Source organism: Mesoplodon mirus, assembly GCF_964341445.2.
Source record: "Mesoplodon mirus genome assembly, chromosome: 14".
Lineage (NCBI taxonomy): Eukaryota > Metazoa > Chordata > Mammalia > Artiodactyla > Ziphiidae > Mesoplodon > Mesoplodon mirus.
This window is the reverse complement of record NC_138990.1, coordinates 49,497,003-49,524,649: the sequence shown is the minus strand read 5'-3', so window position 1 is coordinate 49,524,649 and position 27,647 is coordinate 49,497,003. Positions and strand designations below refer to the sequence as shown.

General features: G+C 47.0%; 1 protein-coding gene across 1 annotated transcript; it reads left to right on the top strand.

Annotated features, from left to right (window-relative positions):
- Positions 1-1,775: 1,775 nt before the first annotated feature.
- On the top strand, positions 1,776-26,186 carry CAPN14 (calpain 14; the record flags this gene model as incomplete). The annotated part of the gene is given in 20 exon segments (XM_082642989.1): positions 1,776-1,841; positions 2,949-3,087; positions 3,878-3,996; positions 4,132-4,268; positions 4,648-4,774; positions 4,778-4,822; positions 5,441-5,503; positions 7,254-7,339; positions 10,789-10,864; positions 11,900-12,041; positions 13,080-13,159; positions 13,677-13,685; positions 15,785-15,982; positions 16,031-16,103; positions 18,056-18,111; positions 19,453-19,510; positions 22,275-22,339; positions 23,992-24,060; positions 24,722-24,800; positions 26,044-26,186. Coding segments are annotated over 20 exon segments (1,830 nt in total).
- Between the last annotated feature and the right edge of the window lie 1,461 nt (positions 26,187-27,647).

The window sequence follows — 27,647 nt, the reverse complement described above, 5'->3', positions numbered from 1 at the left end:
AGGCTTTACCATTCTTTACATTTCACAAATGAAGAAACATCTATTCATTCATTCAGTCAGTCAGCAAACACTTATCAACCACCTCTTTTTTCATAGTACAACGATGGGCTCTGAAAATCCAGGAAAAAAAATACTCTTGCCTTCAATATCTCGTAGCTGGACCACGTCCTTCATTGTTTCCTGAAAGGCAATGTCTTGGGGTCTTCTATTAAAAACTCAATCTAAATGCAGATAGATATCTAAATGGTAAAAACTTTCAAGATCCTTTCCAACTGTTAATTTTGTAAAATCATTTCCCCTTTTATGAACAGGTCACGATCTGTACATAGAGATGTGGGTGTTCCTATTCATAATCAGTACCCACAAAACCACCTGAAAACTGCTCAAGAATGCCTGATGTCATCACCTCTAAAAAATGCATTAGAGACCAGACTTTAGCAGAGAGAAGTGGCAAGCCAAATCTTTAAGTCTTTTTGAGACATAAATGTAACTGAAAATGTTGAATCTGTAAAAAAAAAAAAAAAAAAAAAAAAAAATCAATAAATCAATTAGAGATAAAATTCTGTTGCATTAAGATAAATTCTCAGGGACGGATTCAATTAACCACATTTTATTCTGTGAATTCCTCCTTGGAGCTTACCCCTGTGCCTAGTGCCACGCAGCAACAATCCACCTGGGTTAGGTAGTGCTTTAGAGCAGACTTCTCTGTAAAGGACCAGGCTGTAAATATTTTTACTTGTGGGCCATATGATCTCTGCTCTAACTACTCAACTCTGCTTTTGTAATGTATATTGCAAAAGCAGCCATGGACAGTACATAAATGGGTAATTGTGGCTGTGTTTCAATAAAGCTTTATTTAGAAAAACAAATGGTGGGCCAGATTTGGCCCATGGACCATAGCTTGCCATCCCCTGCTTTAGAGTTTATTCAAGCCACTTCACATCGTTGTCTCTTTGAGTCTTGAGAGTAGGCACAGTGTATGTCATCTCCTTTTTATAGGTAAGGCAGCCAGCTCATGCATGGTAAGTGGTCTGCCCATGGCCACACAGATAAGAGGTGGCAAACCCAGCCACCTCCTGGGTTTTCTAATTCCAAATCTGGCACACCATGAACACTGTACAATACCTGTTACACAAAAGAAGGATAGTTCTTCCCAAGATAAATCAGGCTGTGCTGATTCTTAGTCTTGTTCTTTTGTTCCGACTGTCAAGAGAATGGAATTGATCATTTTTTCCATCCGATGCCTTTTAATCATGTAGACAGAGCCATTGTGCGAGGAGCCTAGGTTTCTATTCCAATTTTACCTGAGACAACTCTGTGGGTTGTGGTGAGATGCCAGAGCTCTCTGGAAATCAGTCATCCTGTAGGAGGATTCTGCAGGTCCACTGTACCTGTGAGCGGGGACATGCTTCTTATTTATTTTGATTCCTTTTCAGAGCCCCGACTCTACCCTTATTGGTGAGTCAAGAGCCAAGTGTATGTGTCAAGCATGGTACTGTGTCTGCACATAGTAGGTTCTCAGTAAACATCTGAATGAACTGACCATCAGGATGGGGACCCAAGGCGTGAAAGAGACCCAGTGTCTCACCTGGTGATGGTGCTCCATGTTCACCAGCCAGTTAACATTCTAAGGCCTCCTGGGGGTCATGAGTACCAGGGATCCCCCTCCCCACCATAAAGCTCTCTCTTGCCCTCAGCATCTACAGAGAAGGCAAGCATAGCCAATGTGGGAAAAGCGAAGGTTGAGGCTCTGACTACTGATTTGCTGAGGACAAATGAATCCCGACCTGAAGAACATGATGGATGAGGCCAACTCCCTGGGGAGCCAAGGAAGCTCTCAGGCCAGGCAGCATGTCTTTAGGCTGCACACGCTAATACCTGTGTCCTGCTTAGTGTGTTCATTTACTGGCCTGCTCCAACATTGCTCACTTATAATAGTTAAAGTGCATTTCCACATATGACCGAGACCCATGTGGCCCTGTGTAGAGAGCTGTGGCAATATGGGAATGAGCCAATTTCTTCCACAGAAGACACACAAGAACTCCCAACGGGCTGCATCTGGGTCTAGACTCTCCTGAAGGTGACTTAGGAATACTTCTTTAAAGATAAGGTATGTGTGTATGTGGCCTCATCCTGAAGAAGCTATTAATCACTTTACAAGTGTTCTTCTCTTCATAAAACACATCAACAAGTCCTTTAAAAGGCAACTTCTTAGTGTGTTCAAAGGCAATCCAGCTCACTCAGTCTGTGCTACAGATTCTCCCCCTTTTCTGTTCCCTATTCAGCCGTTACCATCAGAGCCTGTAGCGCCCGACTTTCTAAGTCCCTACTGTGTGTGAAATTCCCAAGTGAGCCTCCTAAACTAGATGACAGCCAAGGTTCTCCTTCTCCCAGAAAATCTTGGGAACTGCTGATGTAGTGAGTCTGTCACACACCTGACCTTGAGGGAAGGGTGCGCATGCAAAGACGGAGGGCTTAGGGCCTGCTGTGGAGCAGAGACCGCCCCCCACTCCCCCTGCCCCCCCAAGCCTGCATCTCAGCATGGAAGCCAAAGAGGCCGTTAGACTGGGGGTTGGGAGTGGGAAGGAAGAGTAGGGGGAGAATAAGGAGAATGGGAAGATCTCTAGGAAAAAAGAGGACGCCCCCTAAGAGAGGCGCTTCCATTTTTCACAGATGCTCCAAGAAAAGGCATTCGTGATACAAGTGCTACTTCTCAATATCTACACGGGGTTCTCCAGGACTCTCACTTAACATGAGCTGCAAGAAGGAATGAGAAATACCGTGGGCAGAATCTGTAAGCCTGATTTTCTGGAACAGCCCTGATTTCACATATGTTCTATATTTATGTCCCCAGAAGTCCAGTTTGAGGATATGGGAAACTGTGGTCCTTGTAGCTCCAGGAGCTTCTTTGTTCTCGCTCAGAAGGACATTTCTGTTTGTTCCTACAGGAGCTGCACAGCAATCCCCACTTCTATTCTGCCAAGGCCAAAAGGCTGGATCTGTGCCAGGGACTGGGAGGAAAGTCTGCACAGCCCCTGAGACACACAACTGGCACTAGCCAGCCCAGCCCAGACAAGGCAGAGCTGAGTGGGGAGGAGGGGGATTGAGAGAGCCCAACAGGGGAAATGGCCACCCTGAACTCGACCTTGACGTGTTGTCCTTTGATGAGAAAGTGATCACAACCGGTCCCCTGAGGATGCGTGGGAATGCCACACCTTGCCTAACGAGCATCCTTGCTACCAGTTTACAGGTCTAAGTTTCATCTTTGGAAAATGTGCTCACTGTACCTTAGTCCCTGTAATGAGTCCTTCTTGGCACACCAGTCACTAGATACCCCAGAATCCAAGCAGATCTATCCTCAACCCAACTTTGTTTTTAGAGGAACAGAAAAACCCTTGGCCATGAGGGAAGGCACACGTGTAGTGATACCCATTTCACAGACAGAGAAATGGAGTCCAGAAGGGTTGAGGCTTTCTCAGAAGAATATAAATCAGTTACAGAAGCAGGCCTTAGAAAAGTTTGGTTGTGTTTGGGTCCAAGTTCCTGACATTGGGGCACGGGGAAGCTAAAAGCTGGCCCAGGAATATGGTTCAGTTCTTGGTGTCAAGTCTGGATTCCAGACAATGTTCCCCATCCTCTATTCTGCTCACTCACCATCTTCCTCCCCGATATAGAATTCCCTTCTCCTAAACTAGGCTACAAGCCCAGAGAGGATAGCAATTGGCACCAGACATTTCTTGCATGCAATGAGTCCTCAGTAGATTCATGTAGACACTTATAGCATGTGCAGGCCTGTAGAGTACATCCATGCAGACACTGTGGTCTGTGCACGTGTGTCCAACAGATTCATGTGGATACTGTGTGCTATCTGGCTTAGGCGACTGCTGGTTCTTGGCGGCTTTGCAAGCTCTGACTTTGCACCAGGACATCCTGAGTCGTGTCATTCCCCTGAATCAGAGTTTCACTGAGAAGTATGCTGGCATCTTCCAGTTCTGGGGGAGTGTCCTCCTGGTGCCCCAGCCTGGAGGAGGCCATAGGAAAGAGGGTTCTGGAAGAGTCATGTCTTTGCTCCCTGGGCTGACTAACCTCCATGGCAGTCTTCACTCACCAGCAGGCACTCTCTTCTTCCAGTTCTGGCACTTTGGGAAGTGGGTTCCAGTGGTGGTAGATGACCGACTGCCTGTGAATGAGGCTGGCCAGCTGGTCTTTGTCTCTTCTACCTACAAGATCTTGTTCTGGGGAGCTCTTCTGGAAAAGGCCTATGCTAAGTAAGACAACCCCTTTCCTTCCCAGCCCTTCCCACCTCCTCTGCCTCTGTCTCCCTCTCATCAGTGTTGAGGGAGGACATGAGTAAGAAGCAGTAAAGTTTCTCAAGTGAGAGATGAGGTGCATCTCAGCAAATATAGAAGTCACTCTGTCGGAACATGCTTTCAAGAGTCTGACTTTCCCTAATGGATGGAGTTGTTTAATAGGGTTAGAAACTCTGAGTATATATTTTCTTTTTTTGCCCCTAGGATGGAAGGAAGGAATAGCAGACACATGACCAGGGAATAACCAAGCGGGGGATTCTCTAGACTTGTTTGGACCATCCCAGGCTACAGCATAAACACCCTTCCCTTATCCCATGCTTATGCCTTCCCTGGGCAGGCTCTCTGGCTCCTATGAAGACTTGCAGCGTGGACAGGTATCTGAAGCCCTTGTGGACTTCACTGGAGGGGTGACAATGACCATCAACCTGGTAGAAGCCCCTGGCAACCTCTGGGACATCCTAACCTGAGCCACCTACAACAGAACCCCGATTGGCTGTCAGACCCACTCAGGGGTGAGACTGGGCTGCGCCCTGGCAGGATGGCCTCCTCCCCGGCTACCATCCCCTTCGTCCACCAGCTGCTGCCCTCACCTAGTGTGGGCCCCTGGACTCCACCAACTCCCACACCCAGGGTCCTAATGTTCAAACTAGAACAGCAGAGCTGAGCCCCTGGGGCAGGCGAGAACACCATAGAACACAGATGGTGTTCAGAGAAGGGAGCTAACAACTCTTGAGTGTCAACCACATGCAAGGCCATTTATTTACCAGCACCGCTAGCTGTCACTGTCTAATTTCATAACAAATAAGAACCCAGAAGTGGAGTAGGAAGCCCTCAGTTCAGCCCTGCCTCTGCTAACGACCGTCGTGTCACCTCACATGACTTAGCAGCTCTGAGTCTGTGCTGCCCTCGAGAAGGTGGGGTGCTAATCACTGCGGAGTGGCACCCTGACTTCTTGAAAGGCTCAAATGAGACTGCAGGTGCTGAAGAGCTTTGAAAACTGTAAGAAAGCACAGCATGGGTCTCTCCTACCCCCTCCCCGTAAACCCTGGCTCCAGCCAATAAATCCCCCCAACTCCCAAGTTAGCTGTACACAACAGAGCGCTGACAGGAGCTCTCTGTCTCTGCAGAAGGAGAGAGTGCTGAAGAACGGGCTGCTGCAAGACCATGCCTATACGCTCGCAGGGATCCGGAAGGTGGGTGGAACCCAGCCCCTCTGTCTCCCTTCAACCTGTCCCTTCTCTCCGGGGCCTTCTCACCGAGGCCTCACCTCATCTTGATGAACGTTGGTGTCTGTGCCCAGTCTAGGGGGTGAGTTTTTCTGGTAGGCCTGCCAAAGCAGGTAGTAGGCTCCCCGGACCTCCGTGCTGCTTCTCTGGTGTGAAGTGGTGGGTCCAGCCTTTGTCACCTCCATTGCACCATCCCAGCCTCTCTTGGCAGTCCCAGCCAATCAGCCATCTAGCCCTGCTGTGCCTCACAACCCTTCTTTGAGCTTCACTTCGCTCTAGGCTGCCATTGATAGCTTTTCTACCTGGGTTTTCCCTCCAAATTCCTGCTTCTTTCCCACATGCTCCTTTTCCCACAATCTCCCAGTTTCCTTCTGATGCTATCCATCTTTTGAGCTCTACTAAACATTGAGAGAAAGATGAACCAGACGGGGACCCTGCCTACAAAGAGCTTACAGTCAAGTATGGAGGCAAACCATATTTGAAATGGATAGGGAAGCAAAGTAGAAACTGAAAGAAGAAAGCAATGGTGAAAGGCTTTAGGGGTTTAGAGGTAGGAGAGAAGACATTTACCTGGTAGGGTTGGAGGGAAATCAGAAAAGACTTTATAGAGGAGGTAACATGGAGTTGGCCCCTGAAAGATGGGTAGATTTGCGTGAGGAGAGAAGGGCCTTCCTGGTGGAGGGAGAGCAGGAGCAAAGCACAGAGATAAGGAATCAGCAGGTTGAATCTTAAAGAACCTCTGCTATCCCCTAGAGAGTGTGACTTCCCCAAAGTCCTCCAATTCCCTTTAACTCTGTTTCACACTTTTTCAACTCCATTCGCACCTGACTTCTTCTTTCTCTTAGATCTCCATCAGTCATGTTTGTGTGTGTCAAGAACTTTTGTTTTCATATTGAGATAACAAAATTTATATTTAAAAATATTTATGTTTATGATTTTATATTTAATTAACAAATGTATTTCACAAAATTTAGTACTTAATATGTGATAAATACTGTCCTGACTGCTTTACCAATGTTAACTCAATCCTCACAACAGTCCTATGAGTAGGTGTATTAGTGTCCTAGGGCTTCCATAACAAATTGCCACAAGAGAAATTTATTTTTCACAGTGTTTTTTAAAGCCAGAAGTCTGAAATCAATGTGTCCTTAATACCGCACTCACTCCAATAGCTGTAAGGGAGAATCCTTCGTGCCTATTCTGGCTTAGGGTGGCTCCCAGCATTCCCCAGCTTGGAATGCATAGCTCCGGTCTTTGCCTACATCTTCACACACCCTTCTCCTCTGTGTCTTTCCCCTTCTCTTCTTTTGTAAGGACACTTGTCATTGGATTTAGGACCCACCCTAATCCAGGGTGATTTTGTCCCAAGATCCTTAACTTAATTACACCTGCAAAGACCCTTTTTACAAATAGGATCACATTGATAGATTCTAGGTAAACGTATCTTTGGAGGAGGGCACCCATTCAACCCACTGCTGTAGATGTGACTATTGGCTTCATTTTACAGATCAGGAAAAGGACACAGAGAGGTTAAGTAACTTGCCTTAGGTCTCACAGCTAGTGAGCAGCAGAGCCATTTTCTCCTCTTACCAACCCCCAGGGCCTTTGATCATTCATTTCAAGGTCTCATCTGCAGGCATGAATCTCACCCAGATATCTGCAACATTTGCTATTGGCACTCAGCCCAGCCACCTGGACTGGTTCTCATTTTATACAGGTGACCTCCAAACATGGACCTGCATACCTAGTCAAGCTGCAGAACCCCTGGGGAAGAGTGGAATGGAAAGGAGACTGGAGTGACAGGTGAACTTTTGAGACTGGCTGGGAGGGGTGAGGACGGGGTAGGTAAAGGCTGCAAAGGAGGCTGCCTTTGGCACACAAATTCAAATGCGTGCTTTTGACATTTTCACATATGCATTATTACTTAATCATTTTTACAGATGAAAAAATGAAGGCTCAGAAAAATAAGTGGAATATTACTCCTGATAGAATGTACTACACTCTATTTATTATACATTAATAAATAGAATTGTCAGAAGGACTGGGTCTATATGGAAAAATGGCATCCAAAGATTTATATAAATTTTTTTGGGGGGGCTACGTTGGGTCTTCGTTGCTGCGCTTGGGCTTTCTCTAGTTGCAGCAAGTGGAGGCTACTCTCCGTTGCAGTGCTTGGGCTTCTCGTTGCGGTGGCTTCTCTTGTTGCGAAGCACAGGCTCTAGGCGCGCAGGCTTCCGTAGTTGTGGCATGTGGGCTCTAGAGTGCAGACTCAGTGGCGCACTGGCTTAGTTGGGCATGTGGGATCTTCCTGGACCAGGGCTCAAACCCGCGTCCCCTGCATTGGCAGGCGGATTCTTAACCACTGTGCCACCAGGGAAGCCCGATTTATATAAATTTTAAAGTGTTGTAGAAATATAGCATCATAATGTTTTTGGTAGTGGTTTGTTTAGGAAAACAAGTGCTTGCCTTTGAGAAAAATGACAGATTAAGTTAACTTTGGTAGCTGTGTGATCTTAGGCAAACTTCTAATTTCCTTGAGCCAGAGGTGTGATGAGGATTAAATAAAATGATGGGCTTTATTCCATAGTGTCTAATCTGCTATTAGTCTCATCCAGAGTAGTTTTCATTTTAGATATTATATTTTTTAATACTAGAGATACCATTTGAGAATATCTTTCACTTTTCTCTTCATCATGTCCATAGTTCCCTTTACATCCTTGAGAACATGAAGCACATTTATTATTTATTTATTTATTTATTTATTTATTTTGCGGTACGCAGGCCTCTCACTGCTGTGGCCTCTCCCGTTGCGGAGCACAGGCTCCGGACTTGCAGGCTCAGCGGCCATGGCTCACGGGCCCAGCTGCTCTGTGGCATGCGGGATCCTCCCGGACCGGGGCACAAACCCAAGTCACCTGTATTGGCAGGCGGACTCTCAACCACTGCGCCACAGGGAAGCCCAGAAGCACATTTATATTGAGTGTTTTAATGTCCTTATCTGCTAATTCCATCATATCTCTCTTATTTCTAGGTCTGTTTTTACTTGTGGTCATGGATCACATTTTCTTCCTTTTTTTTTTTTTTAAACATCTTTATTGGAGTATAATTGCTTTACAATGGTATGTTAGTTTCTGCTTTATTAAAAAGTGAATCAGCTATACATATACATATATCCCCATATCTCCTCCTTCTTGATACATATACATATATCCCCATATCTCCTCCCTCTTGCGTCTCCCTCCCACCCTCCCTGACCCACCCCTCTAGGTGGTCACAGAGCACCGAGCTGATCTCCCTGTGCTATGTGGCTGCTTCCCACTAGCTATCTGTTTTACATTTGGAAGTGTATATATGTCCATGCTACTCTCTCACTTCGTCCCAGCTTACCCTTCCCCCTCCCCATAACCTCAAGTCCATTCTCTACGTCTGCGTCTTTATTCCTGTCCTGCCCCTAAGTTCTTCAGAACCATTCTTTTTTTTAGATTCCACATATATGTGTTAGCATATGGTATTTGTTTTTCTCTTTCTGACTTACTTCACTCTGTATGACAGACTCTTAAGTCCATCCACCTCACTACAAATAACTCAATTTCGTTTCTTTTTATGGCTGAGTAATATTCCATTGTATATATGTGCCACATCTTCTTTATCCATTCATCTGTCGATGGACACTTAGGTTGCTTCCATGTCCTGGCTATTGTAAATAGAGCTGCAATGAACATTGTGGTACATGACTCTTATTGACTTATGGTTTTCTCAGGGTATATGCCCAGTAGTGGGATTGCTGGGTCATATGGTAGTTCTATTTTTACTTTTTTAAGGAACCTTCATACTGTTCTCCATAGTGGTTGTATCAATTTACATTCCCACCAACAGTGCAAGGGGGTTCCCTTTTCTCCACACCCTCTCCAGCATTTATTGTTTGTAGATTTTTTGATGATGGCCATTCTGACCGGTGTGAGGTGGTAACCTAATTGTAGTTTTGATTTGCATTTCTCTAATGGTTAGTGATGTTGAACATCCTTTCATGTGTTTGTCGGCAATCTGTATATCTTCTTTGGAGGAATGTCTATTTAGGTCTTCTGCCCATTTTTGGATTGGGTTGTTTGGGGTTTTTTGATATTGATTTGATAGTGGATCACATTTTCTGCTTCTTCATATACACAGTAATTTTTTATTAGATACTGGACATTGTAGATTTAGTTGCTTAGGGATTATTTTGATACTTTGAAGTTTTCTTTTAGGACAGATCTAGGAAAACTTTTAGTTGGGGCCTAATTTGACCCCACTACTAAGGTGTAGACCCTTTGAGTTCTCTACTAAAGACCCCATGTATACTGTAAGGTCTTTTGACTCTGGCTGATGGGAATTCAAATGATTTCCAGCCTGGTGTCAGCTCTGGAAATTGTTCTGTGTACAGTCCAGTCTTGTGGGATTTCATTTTATGTATGGACAGATTTTATTTTAGCCAAAGACTCAAGGGAACACCTGTGAAGTTCTCCGGAGGTCCTTGTTTAAGTAGCCCCCTCCTCTTGGGCACTTTCCCCAGCAAATTCTAGCTGTCTTGTCTCCCTGAACTTCAGACTCTGTCTCTTCCACTCAGCAAGGCTGCTAGGCTCTTTTTGGGTCCACTTCCCTGCATCACTGTCCAGGGAATTAGTTTCAGGCAGGAGTCTAGGCAATGTTAGGGCTCACTTTATTTGTCTCCCTCCTCTTGGGGTCACAATTCTGTGCTGCCTGCTGTCTAATGTCCAAGAACAGTTGTTTCTTGTATTTTGTCCCATTTTTAGTTGTTTATCGTGGGGAAGTGGTACATGAAAGCCTTACTCCTTTGTAGCCAGAAACAGAAGTCCAAAATGATGGGCTATGGGAAAAAAAACCAATAGCAACATAGGTTCCAATGCTAGTTCTGACATTTAATAACTTTGTGACTTCAAGCAAGTGACCTAATCTCTTTTGACCTCAGTTTCCTAATCTCTAAAATGGCAATAAAAATCCCTACTTTGTAAAGTTGCTGTTAGCCTTAAATGAAATAAAATATGTCAAGAGCCTGGCCCAGAACTTGGCTCAGAGTAAGTGATGAATTAATGTCACACGTTGCTTTCATAATAGAGGATGTGAGATGTAATTGTCTGCAAGCAGTATGAAGATGAGAATAAATAGCAACACTATAGAGCATTTACTGAAGAATTTCTCGCATGTCCCTCTCAATCCTTTCCTTCCCCATGAAAACATTTCTTTTCTGTTTTCAGCTCAAGTATGTGGGAGCTACTGAGGCCCAAGGAGAAGATTCTGCTGCTGAGGAAAGATGATGATGGAGAATTCTGGTATTTGACTCAGAGACTTGGGGCACGTGCGCTGGCTTACATTAGGACATCCATCCAGCAAACGTTTACAGGGTGCCTCATGTATGCCAGGCATACATGAGATCAAGAGAGATCAAGAGACAAGATCTCTTATACAGAGATCAAGAAGACCCTTTAGGGGCTCATGGCCTAGCAGGGCAATCAAACAGTCACAGTCTCTGTGATGAGAGCAGAGACCCCTGGCATGGAGCTCAGCGGGTGCTCAAAGCAGAGGGTGGGTGTAGCCACTGCCTCCTCTCCGACTTCTGTTTCTTGCCAACTATAAGCCACCGCACCTGTGCCCTCCACAGCAAAGCAGTACTACCCCCACCCACCCCAAAGCCTCTCGCCCCTTTTTATGAAAGGCCACCAGACACCCTGATGCTGCTTCTGGGTGTCTGACATGAGACCCACCTGTTCCCCGTTTCTTCCACTTTTCACCCTTACTATTAACTCCCACGCTGTCCCTCTTCTCCCTGTACCCATCCTTTTCAGACTGCTGTGGCCCTTTCGCTCTTGAAGTAAGTGGTCATTGAACTCAAGAGTCCTGCAAATACTGTTCTTTCTGTTTACAGATAGTAAACTGAGCTGGTTCAGACAACACGCCTTGGGGCACAACGTTAGCCAATTGGGGCAAAGATTTTTATCAATTGATGATGAGGAACTGATTTGTGCAATTCTTATTGAACATGTATAAATCAATTGACTAGCTATGAATGCCCCAATTCCACTTTATCACCACCATCAGCAGCCCAAGAACATTGCTCTCAGGCAGCCATTGTTGGAGGCTGCTTCCAGCCACAGGGTGGGGTTTCTTGGTAGCACCACCTTCCCGAGATGGACCCTCACACTGGTCCAACCAGCCCCACTCTCATGGGTCCAAAGCCAGCTCAGCTCTGCATGGGGGTGTGGAGGATGGGGCCCTGGGTCCAGCAGAGGGCTGGGATGCCCGTTACTTAGTTGCAGCCTCCCTTCTGGTCCTGATGATTGGATGTCATCTCTTTCTCCTCTACACAAGATGGCACTGCAGGACTTTAAAGCACATTTCATGCTTCTGGTCATCTGTAAACTGAGCCCAGGCCTGCTGAGTCAGGAGGTGGCCCAGAAGTGGTCGTACACCATGCTGGAGGGGAGATGGGAGAAAGGGACCATGGCTGGTGGTCCGACAAAGTCACCCGAGGTGAGCCTGTGCACAGGAGCCAGGGGCTCTTGGGTCTAAAGTGGCAGCTTCTCCAGGCAAAGGTGGGGCTGCAGACAGAGCCGCTGCCCAGGTCCCCTGGCTGAAGGTGAGGGGGCTTTGCTGGCCAAGCTGCGTGCGCTGGCCCCGGGCTATGTGAACCAGGAAGATGGGGCACCTTTGTCCTAATTTGCACCAGGGCATAGAATTCTCAGTCATGCTGCCTACCTCTTGGGGGTGTATCTTTCCAGAGGGTTCCCTTTCCTAATCGGCACCAGGTGGCCACAGGTGCACAGGCATAGTAGAAGGTTGGGTCACATCTTTCTGTGGTTTTAGGATAAGGTCACTGATATGCTGAAGTAACCACCCCATAACAGGCTGGATTGAAATAGTCTTTATATCGTATGTATCAGGCTCTCCTTACCTAGAGTTTGGTAGAGAATCAAAATCAAGGATTCCCAAGTCATCAGGTATAGGAGATGAACGTGTATACATTCTCCAAGTGGAGAGGTTTGGGGACTGTGACCCTTTCTCCACAATGGGCCATTCTTGGGTAGGAAAGATTTGAAGGGGGTAAGATCTCAGCGGGGCCTGGGTGGCCCTGGCTCTGGCTTCATCTCCCCCACAGTGTCCCCCCAAAGGCTGAAGCTGCACATAAGCTAAGGCTTGGTCCCCGTTAAAATGCTGCTCCCCTGGGACCACAGACACATTCTCTTCTGTTAGTTAACAGTCACTGACCCAGGCAGTGAACATCTTCAGGACACAAAGTCTGTGCCAGGCAGCATGCTGGGCAAAAGCTACAGTGGAGAGTAACTCTCAGGTCTGTGTGTCCATAGAAGAACCCGAGGTGGAAGAGGTGGGAGGGAGGGGGACAGAGCTGTGGTGAAAGAGACCCCAGCTCTGTCCGGGTGGACCTTGGGTGGGAATCCCGGGGCAGCACCCTGGGTCTGTGCTCCTCTCTGTGGTTTGGCAAGCAGGATGCTAGGGGAGCCTGTCTCACCTTCACTATGTTCTGCCCCAGATACATTTTGGAAGAACCCGCAGTTCCTGCTGTCGGTCTGGAGGCCCCAGGAGGGCAGGAGGTTCCAGATGCCTTGCAATGTGCCATTGGCTTCCACCTCTTCAGGGTAGGTGGACCTCTCATGGAGTCTTATCCTTTCTTCCTGTTTCCTGTCCTCTTACCATCCCTCTCTGTCTACCTACATCCTTCTCTGTCTACCATGGGTGCAAATCCTTGGGAATATGTGATCTAGAACAAGCCACCTTCTTGCATTTGAACATCAGTTTCTACATCTGTAAAATGGGGACAGTGATATTTGTGCAAAAGGTGGAGTAAAAGAAGATCGTGTAGCAGTGCTTATCATTGTGCCTGGCACACAGTTGGTACAGTTAATTCTAGTTCCCTTTGCCCCTCCCCAAAAGCCAAGCTTACCTTGCCTCACCTTTTTCCAGGATTTCTGATGATGGAGTAAAATGTCACTGACTGGAACAGCAAGTCTTATGGGAGGGGAAGTGGCCTCTGGGTAGAGTCTTCTTGTATACCAGCCTCCGTTAGAATTCATGCTTGTGAAAGAGCTGGATTCACTGCCTAATGAGGCCTCTCGTTTTTGTTTTTCAGATGAGCAAGGTGAGTTGCACACTTGCCAGGCCGGCCCTGGTAGGGAGCGATGTCCCGGGTTCACTGAGACTGCAGCAGCCTTACGTAAGGAGCCACGGGAAGGTCTGGCAATAATGCCAGCTGCCTCTGTGTGTGCAGGTAAAGAGCATCTGCTGTTCTTTTTTTATCCAAGGCCCCCCCAAAGTCCTTATACCTCCATAGACAGGTCTGAGCCTGATGCAGAACCAATAAGTTTTAGAATCGATTAAATCCCTACATAAATACTTAGGGCTAATATTGAAGACTGTCACAACATAGGAAGAATGATAAATCACAATCTTGCCTGAGTTATGAAGCCCATAATAAAATAGATCTATAACAGATGGGACATCAGGAGCCCATGCAGCCCACCTACTAGGGGACAAGGGACAAAGGCTGGGAAAACAAAACAGAAACACAGGCAGAGGACAGCAACAGCTCTGTGTTTCAGCTGCAGTGGCAGCCTAGAGGGGTCAGTTAAGAAGGCCTGAGCTCTCCCAGCCTCTGAAGGGTGGCAGGTATCCTTTGTTTCCCAAAGAAAACAGGAGTGAAAAACTTACTTTTCTCAGATTGGACTGAATCGAGTAAAAGGGTTTTTGTAAAGAAACCATTTTGCATTGGGTGTCTTGGGTCGGTTTGGGTTTTTTGTTTTCCTCCCGAGGGAATACTGAGTGCTCCCAAAGTTGCCTATTAATTTAAAAAGAAAAAGTTATTTAGTCGAGGAGTGGTGGTGGGATGAATTGGGGGATTGGGATTGACATATATACACTAATATGTATAAAATAGGTAACTAATAAGAACCTGCTATATAAAAAAATAAAATAAAATTCAAAAAAAAAGTCTAGGAAATAGTATAAATGATGCCAGATCTCAAAATAGACATTGGTAAATCTAGACAAATCTAAAATGCCACGAATTTCTACTATTTCACATTAAAAAAAGCTATTTTTATCAAGCCTATTCCTAAATAGAATTAGGTCAACCTACAATAAAAAGTATAAACAGAACAAAACTATGAACCAGTTACAGAATTCAAAAGGCGAGAAAAAAGTTATAAATAGATGAGGGATAAGGAAGCAGTTAATTCTACCAGGAGCACTAAACCTAGAACAGCTACTACAGCTGATTATAAATTTTAGTTCTGAGATTCCTGGCAGCCAGGGCAAAGACAGCAAAGGGCTGATTTTCTAGTTCTCATTGTCTCAATAAAGAAAGCATGCATCACCAAGAGTTACATTTTGTTTCCCCAGCCCTAAGTGGAATCTGGGAAATGTCTTTATGTGGTGGATAGTGTCTTTAGCAGCAACTGTGTGCATCCCCCTTATGGATCTCCCCTCCCTCCATAGCCCTGCATGAGAGCCAAGGGAAGAGGAAGCAAGAGAGAAAAATAGGGCAAAAGGGGGATATAAAAGAGAGAGGGAGAGAGAAAGAGAGAATAAAAATAAGAGATAAAACAAAACACAAACCAGACCTCTGATTTGGGTCTTCTGAGCTTTGGCCAGTACGCTTTCCTCTTTATGAGGCTGCTTTCACTGAGATGACATGGAATATCCAGTTGGTCTGTATGGAGGGAGATGGCTGGTGGTCCGTCTGTACCTATGAGCATACTCATGTCATAATCAACCTTGAAATTGTAGCTCACACATGGAGGCAGCTTCAGGAAGTATCAAGAATGTGGACATTGGAGCTCAGCTGCCCTGAATTCCAATCCTGGCTGAGACTCTTACCCGCTAGGTGACTTTGTGCAGATGACCTAACTTGCCTGAACTTCAGACCCTCAGCTGTAAAGTGGAAAGTGCAGACACAGTGACATTCCTCACCTCATTTTTCAAATGATATTGTTTTTAACACAAAGTCAAATCAGTTGACATATTTATTCAACCTTATGTAGGGTTCCAGCAAAGGTGCCCACTTTGGACGGTTCTGGTTTTCTCTCCACTCCTCATCCCTTTATCTCATCCTCCATTGGGGCAGGTGGGATCTAGCAAATCAGAGGCCACCTTAGTCCTGGCTCCTGGCCAAGGGGCCCAGGCCTGGCCACAAGCCCTGGGTGATCAGCTCAACTGCTGCCTTCTATCCTCTACCCACAGAGCTATGATGACCAGAGGAGACTGCCTCCCAAGTTCTTCTGGAAAAATGCTCCCCTGAATTGGCCTGAGACGTTTCTCAGAGAGAAGGAAGTGAGTCAGGAGTTGTGGCTGGAGCCTGGGACATACGTCATTGTGCCCTGCACATCTGAGTCCCACCAGGGGTCTGAGTTTGTCCTCAGAGTCTTCTCCAGGAAGCGCGTCTTTTAGTAAGGTCCAGGCCTCTCCTGGAGGTTGGGGTCCACTCAGGCCAGGGGAGGAGGGCAGGGTGAGGTGAAAATGGTGGAGGACGGGGGTCTCTGTGACCAACACAGGGGACAGGGTGAGCAGGACAGCAGGGCAGCTGTCTGCGCGGAGACATCCCTCACTTCTTCCTCCCCGCTCTCCTTCTAACAAATGAACACTCTGCTGGACGTAGAGAGAAAAAGCTAGAACAGGTCTGGCCCCTGCCCTCCAGGGGCTCAAAATCTGGAAAGGAAATGGATGTATGAACAGTTATTTATGTTACGCTGTGTCTGGGGCAAGCGTTTATCTGCCCAGGGTATTTGAAGAGCACCAAGGAGAAGCATCTGAGCCACTCTTCCATGGTCCTGGGGGAAGCAGGGGTGGCTTCAAGGACGTGGTGATTCCTAAGAGATGCACAGGGTTTGTTCAGTTGAGGGGGGCTGTATCAACCATCAGGCTCAGATGAATATACACTCATCCCAGCCAAACTTATTACAGGCCTACCTCGGCGATATGGCAGGTTTAGTTCCAGACCACCGCAATAAAGCAAATACTGCGTTAAAGAGAGTCACAGGATTTTTTTTGGTTTTCCAGGGCATATAAAAATTATGCTTACACTGTATTGTAGTCTATTAAGTGTGCAATAGCATTATGTCTTAAAAAAACAATGCGCATACCTTAATTAAAAAATACTCAGGAATTCCCTGGCTGTCCAGTGGTTAGGACTCTGCACTTCCACTGCAGGGGGCACAGGTTGGATCCCTGGTCAGGGAACTAAGATCCTGCATGCTGAGTTGTGTGGTCAAAAAAAACAAAACAAAACAAAACTTGACTGCTAAAAATGCTAACCATTGTCTGAGTCTTCAGTGAGTTAGAATCTTTGTGCAATAGTAACATCACTGATCAAAGATCACAGTAACAAATATAAGAATGAAAACGCTTGAAATATTGCAAGAATTACCAAAATGTGACAGAGAGACAGGCAGTGAGCCAATGCTATTGGAAAAATGGTGCCCATAGACTTGCTCGATGCAGGGTTGCCAGAAACCTTCAATCTGTAAAAAAATGCACTAACGCGGAGCACAGTGAAATGAGGTAGGCCTGTATTTTGCCTGTGATTGTTCTGACATGACAACCCTTCAGTGCTTAGAACCCAGTTCTTTTTCCATCATATTTCAGGCGTAGGTAGTTTAACTTGGTCCCAGGCCTCACTGCCTTGTGAAACCACTGATTCTGAACGTATGAGTGGGAGTAGTTAGATGAGGGTGGGGGAAGGAAAGGGCACACGGGGTGGAGGCCTCCACTTGAGCAAAGGCCGTGGGGTGAGAACACAGGGCGCGTGGGGAGGTACAGCCCTGTGCTGAGCCCCGTGCCAGACTGCACGCTTCAAGGGCAAGTGGGGCGTCAGCTAAGGACCTGGGAAGGTGAGTTCCCAGGGGTGGGAGAATATTGGTCAAAACGTTCCCAAAATGATCCCCAAGAAGTAATTCGGTCTCTTCTCCCCCCTCAGTGAAATTGGCCGCAATTCAAGTGTCGTCTTCCCTAAGGTGAGTTGTCAGGTGGAATTCTACATGATGGGGACCGTTTACAGAGCCGGGAAGGGGGGCTTCTCCCCTCACATTCAGGGGTCGGGGGAAGAGGTCTGCAGATCCTGCAGGCCCTACTCTATGGCACACTTAGTATGTTATCTATCGTGCCCTAGAAGTAGGCAGGTTCTTCTGTTTTTGCACCAAAGTAACTGCGCTTCTGGTCAGGTGCTTGGCATTGAAGGCCCAGAGCTCCAGATGCATGAGTCACACCTCCATGTGCTTCTGTTTCTCTCTACCTGGTGTTTCTTCTGCCGCTTTCACGGTTTGCTACTTCCCCAAAGCCAGTGACCATTGGAGAAACAGGGATGTGGGTGAGTGCTATGGTAAAACATTTAAACCAGCACTCAGGGTCAGACTCACAGATTTCAGAGGCCTGGGAGCCGTGAGCACATTAGTGTGTGCACGAGAGTCCATTCGTCCAGGGGAATGACCACGTCCTTCTGTGTGTCTGTTCCCATAGGAAACTGTAGACCAGATGAAGGGCAGGATGAGTTCTTCACCCAACTCTTTGAAAAGGTAAGTTGAACGGAGGGAGGTAGCAAGGGAGGTAGCGGGGCACACTGTGGAGCCTATAATCCCATGGCGGGTGGGTTTGCATCTGCCTGACCCTGTATCTAAATTGTGATTTAAGGCTTCCCAGTCCCCAAACTGCCACTTTCTATGAAATCCCTCAAGGTTTTAGACAAATGAGTAGAGCTGTTTGATTCCAGAAGGCTCCTGTAAAATGCATATCTGTTCTTGGAAGCTACATTGATTTGTTGTAGGAAAAACAACTTTAATTTTTAATCCCTGTGACAATGGAATATGGCAGAGGTGAGACTCAGTGTTGGGAGGTGTGGGTGGAGCCTGGCAATGATGAGCCCTGGGGGGGTCTGGGGGAGGGAAGCCCAGGGAGAAGACCCCGTGGGTGGGTTGGGGGGCAGTGGAACTGGTAAGAGGTATTGGGGAGGAGGAGGGCTACCCACCTGGTCCCTTCCAGTTCTTTCCTTGGGCTGACCCAGGTTTGAGCACCAGCAAGAGGCCACCCCATCCCTAATGTGAAATACATTTAGGAACAGGGCAAGAAATCTGGGCCTGACATCTGAGTGATGTCATTACAACGGGAAGAACATGAACTCCCTGTGTTAGTAACACTCCTGATTTAATTCACAAGTTGCCTGCCCTCCCGTCTTCTCTCATCTTCACCACTGGCATTTTGCTTAATGTCATCAGAGAGGATACATCAGAATCTTATGTGTGTTGTTTATAAAAGTTTTCCTCCATACCAGGGGCTTCCAAACGTTTTCTGCAGCAGTCCTTTTTATCAAATGGAATCTCACAGAGAAACCTAACATATAGAAAACAGATAAATATGAACAGATAACTTATAGCCATTTTATAAGTTCAAATTTATGGTACTTATATTGCATTAATATGTTCTAAAGTTAAATGTTCATGTAAAGGGTTGCTTTTCTGAACTCTAAAATGGAAATCTGGACCCTTGGCTAAGGATAGTTTATTCATAATAAAACTGAAACCCAATTGCTGAACTTTCAAAGCATCTCTATAGAACCCAGTTTCAGAATCACCGCTATTAGTCTACCTCTTAAGAGTCCTGCCCTGCTGGGGTGCTCTGAACTTGGCACCCAGTTAAACTGTTGTAGAAGTTCTTATGAAATTCCAGATTTAATTATACGTCTAGTCATGTTCCTTGTGTGCAGGAAAATGGCGTCACTTATTCTGCCCAGAAATGGCATATGTGCCACCCTGAGCAGATGTGGGAGAGGCCTTTCCCAACCCCCTTTAGCTGTGGGCCCTCTGCGTCTAACGAGCCTTCAGCAATGATGATTTTCTTCTACCACTCTGCTTCTGCCCCAGCATCCAGAAAGAAATGCAGTCCAACTGCAGAAGATCCTGAACCACATGCCCCGGTCAGGTGAGTATTTCAGAGTCATCCTGTAGGACTCAAGGGTCACAACTTTTCTGAACTCTGGGTCTATTTCTCTTTCTCCTGGTGGGACATGTGAATGCCCACTGGTCCCCCTAGGAGCTGTGTCTTATACCAGGGTGGGTCGTGTGGTCTGACAAAGAGGTAGAGGAATTTTTTTTTTTTTTTTTTTTTTTTTGCGGTATGCGGGCCTCTCACTGTTGTGGCCTCTCCTGTTGTGGAGCACGGGCTCCGGACGCGCAGGCTCAGCGGCCATGGCTCACAGGCCCAGCCGCTCCGCAGCATGTGGGATCCTCCCGGACGGGGGCACGAACCCGTGTCCCCTGCGTCGGCAGGCGGACCCCCAACCTCTGCGCCACCAGGGAAGCCGTGAGGTAGAGGATTTATGCAGCTTAGAAAATTGTTCTTTTTTTTTTGCTTAGTTGAGTATGTAAAGATAGATGGCAGTGAAAATGAAGATTTCTGCTAGTTTGCTAATTTGAGAAGAATAGCTGAATATTTCTTTCTTGGCATATAAAGTCCATGTGGAAGAATGGCATTCATTTTCTCAACCCGGCAAATAAATATTAAGTATCGACTAGCTTACCAGGGAGCTCTCTGATGAGCTCATATTTAAATTAATTAGCCCACGGAAATCTGATAGAAAGGAGCACATCATATAGGAGAACTGCAGATGGGCGGTGTGGATGCTTTTGTATGAAGCTTGGGATAAACCATCAGGAAAGCTGAAAGCCCATATAAAAGTATTTTATGTGTATATTTTGAGTGAGAAAAACATGATTTTGAAAAAAGTAAACCAAACAATTAAAGGGTATTTGCTACCTGAAATATGTGATCGCTTCTCCTTTACATGAAGCCAAGATTTCAAACCCAAACACACTCAGAAACTGTATAATTTCCAGATGGTTTCTCAAAGCCAAACTCGGGTATCATAAAAGAGCCAGAAAGGGAGACTCTAGAAATTATACAATATGAGATGCGGCCCCTCCCTACACCTCCTCAAAAAAAAATTGTAAAAGAGATGGCTTCTGCACATTTAAATTTTTAAGGCGTTAATCACAAGTATGCAAAATGATTTTTGAAAGAATGGATGGACACATTGCTTTCATTTATTCCTATGAGAGGGTTTCCGCTTGACAGATCAGAGAGCTACTATAGCTTGGCAAAATAGTTGGTAAAGTCTCCCATAATAAAAGAGGAAATGTGGGTTGGAGAGTTGCAATATGATTCACAAGTTTTATCATCATTCCAAGAGTTATATAAATATGAACCCAGAGAGATAATTCTATGTTATGGGTCAGAGCCTATACGTTTCAGGTATTTAGTTGAGAGTCTCTGTATTCTGCCCTTGGTCCCCTTACACTTCCTCAACTTTTATCAATGGCTTGGAAGAAGACGTGGCATGCAGGCTTATCAGATCTGCAGATGGCACAGAACTGGGAGGAATAATTAATCTAATAGCCAACAGAATTGAAATTCAGAATGTTCACCACAAGCTGTGCCCAAGCCAAAAAGATGAACTGTAGTCAGGGTGATAATTAAAAACTGCCATTTTATAATATTTTAAAAATCAGTTGCACAAGTTCCTAACAGAAGAGACCTCATCTTTGTGGCAGTTAATTTGAAAGCTATCTGGTTAATTTAGTTGACCTTGAGCTTAACATGTGCTAATAGTTTCCAGTTGCTGCTAAATAAGCTAATCCAAATTCAGGCGGTATTTAATGGAAACATTTAGTGTGTGTTTTTGAAATTGTGTTCCAAGAAATGTTAGAAACCAAGAGGTTTTAGTAAGTGTTTCATGAAGTAAAATGGGTTAGATTCTACAGTCAATTGTGCTTAGGAAATTCTGCATTAAACAAAATTTCATCCTTGGCTCCTGTACACCGATCACGTGCTAAGGTACGTGGTGATGGAAACAAGGGTCATAGATACAGAATATTTCAAATGTATTTGAACTCAAAACCCTTTCTCTGCAAAACATCTCCCTTGGAACCTAATTTGGGAAATGCGGACTGAAAATTTTGGAAGTGATAGACCCACTGTACTCTGCTTAATCCACCTGCGGCTGCAGGAGTGCATTCCAGTCTTGGTACCACATTTTAGGGAGACGCTAGCAAAGCATAGTGCGTAGAAGAGGGAGGTGAGGATTTAGAAACCATATCATCTGGGGAACCGATGGAGAAATGTTTAGATGTTTAGAATGGAGGGAAGGGGTCGAAGAGGGGACAAATGCCTGTTTATGCTTCTCTGGAGGTAGAACTAGGGCTAGTGAGCGGGTTTTACAGGAGCTTCCTTTGGAATTAACATGAGAAATTTCTCCTGACTTGGAGCTATTGGAGCCATGTGAAAAAGTGAGCTCCCAGACTGACAGGCCATCTGTCAGGACATCTGAGATTGTCTCCCAGTTTGGGTGGGAGCTTGAAACAGGTGCCCTTTCAGACTGGGGAGCCTGTGACTCTATCGTCCTGTCTGCCCCCACCCCAGCCCTCCGATACACAGGGCCATGTTCACCTGACCTACTGTGAGGCAAAAGCAGAATGTTCTCTGCAGGGTTTTACTGTGTTACTTGGATGTAGGAATCCCCTCTAAGCCTTCTCTCTCTGTCTTCACTGTTCTTATTCTCCCTGCCCCAACGTAAATGGTGGCCATTGGACCCTATGGCCGGCCTAGACAGCACTGCCTCTTCCTGTTCAGAAAAGGGCCATGCAGTCCTGGGGCCACCCCCATGCAGACACTTTCTGTTCCTTCACAGGTCTAAGGAGCGAACAGCCTCTCTTCAGCCTCGAGGCCTGCCAGGGGATCCTGGCCCTACTGGATGTATCTTTTTGGGTTTGTGGGAGGATGCATTCTGCTGTTTGAGAGCTTTGCCCTGGAGCCAGGCTGCCTGGGGTTGAATCCCAACCCTAGCACTTACTAGGTCTGTGATCTCCGACTAGTCACTTAGTCTCACTGTGCCCCAGGTCCTCATGTGCAGCACAGAGATGGTATTAAAACCTATTCTGGGGCTTCCCTGGTGGCACAGTGGTTAAGAATCCACCTGCCAATGCAGGGGACACGGGTTTGATCCCTGGTCTGGGAAGATCCCACGTGCCACGGAGCATCTAAGCCCATGCGCCACAACTACTGAAGCCCGTGCGCCTAGAACCCGTGCTCCGCAGCAAGAGAAGCCACTGCGATGAGAAGCCCGTGCACCGCAACGAAGAGTAGCCCCCGCTCGCCACAACTAGAGAAAGCCCATGAGCAGCAACGAAGACCCAAAAAATAGCAGCCAAAATACCGAAAAAAAAAACCCCAAAACAAAACCTATTCTGTAAGATTGGTATGTGACTACAAATGAGATAACCCACGTAAAGCGCTTAGGACAGAACTGTCACTGAAAAGTGATCAATTTTGTTATTAATGACGATAAGCTTACTTCCTGATAGCGAGGAACAGGCAGCTGCAGGGTGGCGGTTAGTAACAATTCTCCAGGTTACAAGAAGCTTTTACAAGAGCCTCAGGGTCCTGAGTTTTCCATTTGGTGATGAAGCAGCAGCTGCCCCCATTTACAGATCAGGAAACCAGAGCTTGGGGAGTTCCATGACATGTCGCGAAATCAGCTTTCCTCGTTCTCAACACTGTCATTTTTCTAGCAAACCCTCTGCCTTAAGTTATTTGGAGTTTAATTACCCACACCACAGAGAGGCACATAGAATGGATACTGTGGGAGGGGTTGCAAATATAAAGAATGTTGGCAGAAACTTGGCAGAGGCTGCGGGCAGTGTGGGATGGTGGTCAGGTATGCGGGCATTGGGGCAGGTCGCAGCCTTGTCACTAGCTGTATGAACTTGGACAAGATCATGCTCTCTGAGCCCTCATTTCCTCATCCATAACCGGGAGGAGTTAGTACTTACCCCACCTACAAGGTGAAAATGAAGTTCCATAGGTCAAGTGTATAGCTCAGTGCTAGGCCCACCATCAGGGCTCAAAGAGAGGTGGTGTGTCATGGTGTTTTTGAGCCAGTCTCTCGGATGCGGGGGTACTTGGACGTGGTCTACAGGGCTGACCATTCAGCTTTTAACTGTTCCTAAAGTGACTAAATATAAGAGGCATCCTTAGCCACCCTGTGCCTGACCCCTTCCATGCATTGGTTTTGACAACAGTGAAAAAAAGAGTTACTATTTTTTATTTAAATTGCATCAGATTGGCCATGTCAGAATACCCTGCTTCACTAAATGGTAACTGTCATCATTAGCATCACCAGACCATCCTCTCCTCTCAGGGCTGCTGTGTTCCAGCTCATTCTGTCCTTTCCTGGTAAGGGCCAGGGAGCCCTGGGCTGGACCGAGCAGTCAAGAGAGGCCAGCTAGGGATAGCTAACATTGAATGGGGTGTCCCAGATTGCACATTGCTGTGTGGAGGGCCCATTACTGCCTCCAGAGGTGTGGACAAAACTCCCCTGGCAGCTTTGACCTTAACCCTGCTATCAGCTTAATGCGTCCGGCACCGTGAGTATCCAGGAATTCAGGGACCCGTGGAAGCAGCTGATGCTCTATCAGGTAAGAACAGGTGTTCACCACGCCTCCCACGGGACAGTGCAGAAATGGCAATTCTGCAAAACTATAAGGTACCTCTCTCCCTTTCAGCCCTTTCTACCCAACCACTCACTCAATCTTCCCTAATGTCCTTTTAGTGTTTCCTCCTTTCTGTCCCAAACTCAGAGAGCCTGTTGCAATAGTCTTCTGAATTTTTAAAGCAACATCTGATCACATTGCTTCCTTATTAAAAATTTTTTGAGATTCCCCAGGGCCTTCAGTCGAGTTCACACTCCTTAGCATGGCATTTAGAGTCCTTCATAAATTGGCTCCCTCCTGCTTTTCCAATCATTACTCACAACTCTCCTCCCGTCTCCTGAGTCATAAGGTTGGAAGCCCTTCAAAATTCGGATGGCGTGCTCAGATTAGGCACGTTTACCTGTACCAAGACTCTCCATCCCCCGTAACAGAAAGACCGCCCACTCTGACAAGCCTTAAGGAGAACTGGGAGAGGAGGTGGGAACCTGACAGGGACCCCCTGCCCTATTCTTGTCTAGGCAGCCAGGCCTACTGGTGGAGCCTCACACTCAGCAGTCCTGCAGCCTTGACACTGGGGTGTGAGGGGCTCTCAGATGGGGCTTGGAAACGCCTGGCTTCCTTAGCCTTTGGTGTGGGCTCTTTGCAGGAGGTTTTCCACAAGCAAGACACTAACCATTCAGGATGCCTGAACTGGGCCCAGCTGCGGGCTGCCATGAGGGACACAGGTAGGCCCGGAGGTGGGTGGGGAGCTGATGCTGCAGGGTACACACCAGGCAGGGGATGGGGCGGCGGGGGTGAGCGGTGCTGGGCAGGGTGTGTGGCGTCCTGCAGTCTTCTAATGAGCAGGGTTACTCCCTGAGTTCAGAGGCCCAAAGACCAGGATCTGTGAATAACTAAACCATTGATTATTATCACTATGATCACAGCTAACATTTATTGAGGGTTGGCACATGTGTACTCGCATTTAATCTTTGCCAACACCCTGTTATAATCCCCACTTCACAGAGGAAGGAATTGAAGCTCAGAGAAGTTAACTTGCCTGGGGCTTAAATCCAGGACTCCCAGACTCCAAGGCAGATGCTCTTGACCACTAAGCAGACTGCCTCCTGCCTTCAAGGCCAGTAACCCACGTGATAAAAAAAATCCTCATGCTGGTTGCCTAGGGGACAGGAATGGAGAATGGAGAGACAATAAAATTAATAGGGTAAATAATTGAAAAATTCACAATGAAACGTGTAAAAGAAGATCTTAGGCTATTAGGATTCAGGTCCCGGAAGTGTTTGTTGAATGAATGAGGTGATATGCTGAGGAGAAAACAGCTCTGTGTCTGACACTGGTTGTCTTGCCTGATCATTCAAGCTGCACAGATTTACTGAGCACCTGCTATGGGCCAGTTGTGGAGACACTGGAGTCTGGAGTTGAATCATCTGCCCTTTCTGTCTAACACATCGTCTGTTTGGGCTTCTTAGAAAGAGACTAATAAAAGCTGGGGTTTCTTCCTTGACCTCAGATGTTCAGTTTATGGAATAAGCTTCTAAGATATGGGGACCCTCAATGTGTATCTACCCTCAGTCACTCCCATATTTGAGTGTGAAGGTGGGATGCAGGTGGAGGGGCAATGGTTAGAACTTCTGAGCCCGTACCCAAGCACAGATCCCCAAGGGCACCTGATCCCAATCCTTCCATAGTGACATACTCAGCACTGAGAGAGCAGGACAGCCATCAGAGTGGCAACTGACGCAGGGCAGCTCACAGCTTGAGCAGGCTCCTAGAAAGCAACGTGCTCTCATGGCAAGAGAGCTGGACTGAGACCCAAGGTGAAGCCACAGCGCCCCTCGTAACCACCTGTGGGACTGTCAGCGAATCACGTTGCATCTCCGGGCCTCAGCTTCCCTGTGTGCGAGATGAGCTGGCTGGGTGATGTCTAACGTTCTCTCCAGCTCTGACCACCTCTGGCTCCTTGAGGAGATCCTCAAGGCCATCCGAGAGGGCTACAGGGAGTGGCAGCCAACTTGCTGGAATTTCGCTCTGGGGTTTTCTCTGACCCCACTGGTAACTTCACCATTCTCATCTTCATCATCACCAGCATCAGCATCACCATTTTTATGTAACTGGCCTGGGGAGTGGTTTCCCCAGAGGTTCCCCCTATGTGAGTTAGAGGGACTGTTCATCACACCCACATAAAGCTGTCAGACAAATGGGCCCATAAATGCAAACATGTAGACTATGCTCTATTGGATCTCTGCTACCCAGGCGGCCCCCACACCTGCACACTGCTGGCGAAGCACACCAGATTGAATTCATGGGGGAAAATTGCATTGAGAATTGAATATAGAATCAGCCTGCATCTTGGTTATCATCATTCACAGGCACCAAGGGAAGTCAAGGTTGATTATATTTCAGGTTGATTTATACTTACTATGGGATGGGGTGGTCATTCTGGCTAAGCTCTCCATTAATGTCCTGTCTGGCTTCCCAGGAGTGATGGGGGAGGAGGCCCCAAGTCCTGTGTCAGGCTCTAGGACCTGGTGACTGAGAAATGAAGCATCCTTAACTGAATGTCAGAGATGGGTCTGAATAGATCATAATTTTCTTCCCCATTATTCCAATGGCTGATGATGACTCTGTACTCCTGAGAAGGCTGGACGCTCGTTGGCCCTCAGTGAGGACTCTGCATATGGCCCAAGGGTGGCGTTTGGCTGAGACCAACCCATGCTCAACCCACCTACAGTTCTTCAGGACTGTGTCTCCAGCCATCACCTTCTCGTCTGGGAAGATTTCTTTTCTGCAGATCTCCCCTTTGGATGGGCAGCATGCAAAGAGGGAAGCAGCGAGGCAGAAAGATTGCCTTGGACGTGTCAAAGAGAGCACACTAGGCACTGGGGACACAGAGTCATAGTTTACTGGAGTGACAGCTGACGGACAGATGGTCTGAGGCGCACTGTGATGGGGATGCACAGAGTGCTGGGGAAACACAGAAGACACGCACCCAGGCCAACCTGAGAGAGTCGGCGGGAAGCTTCCTGGGGGGTGATGCTTGGCCGTCTTAAAGGATAGAGGCACTAGATAAGACAGTAAAGGGAGAATGGTGAGGTTCCAGATAGATGGTCCTGCATGTGGAGAAAAAGTACACAGAAGCAGGGAAGGGAATGGTGTGTTTGGAAAACAGCCATGGTTCCGAGGGGCGGGGCTTAGCTCTGTCGTGAGGGAGCCGGTGAGCGAGTTCGCACAGGCAGGCAGGGGCCCAGCAAGTTCTGTCATGGCATCGGGACCCTCTCCGGAGGGGCTGAGGCATCAGCCAAGGCCTTCAAGCTTGGTCATGAGACGTTCAAGCCCTTCCTCTCCACCACGGTCAGCAGGGGGCAGGCAAGGACCTCAGAGTCCTAAGAACTGAGTTCAAATCACTGCTTAGCTCAGGGGTTACTTCGGAACTTCGCCTTTTTTTTTTTTTTTTTTTTTGCGGTACGCGGGCCTCTCAGTGTTGTGGCCTCTCCCGTTGCACAGGTTCGGGACGCGCAGGCTCAGCGGCCATGGCTTCGCCTTTTTGAATCTCTACAGCCTCATCGATAAGA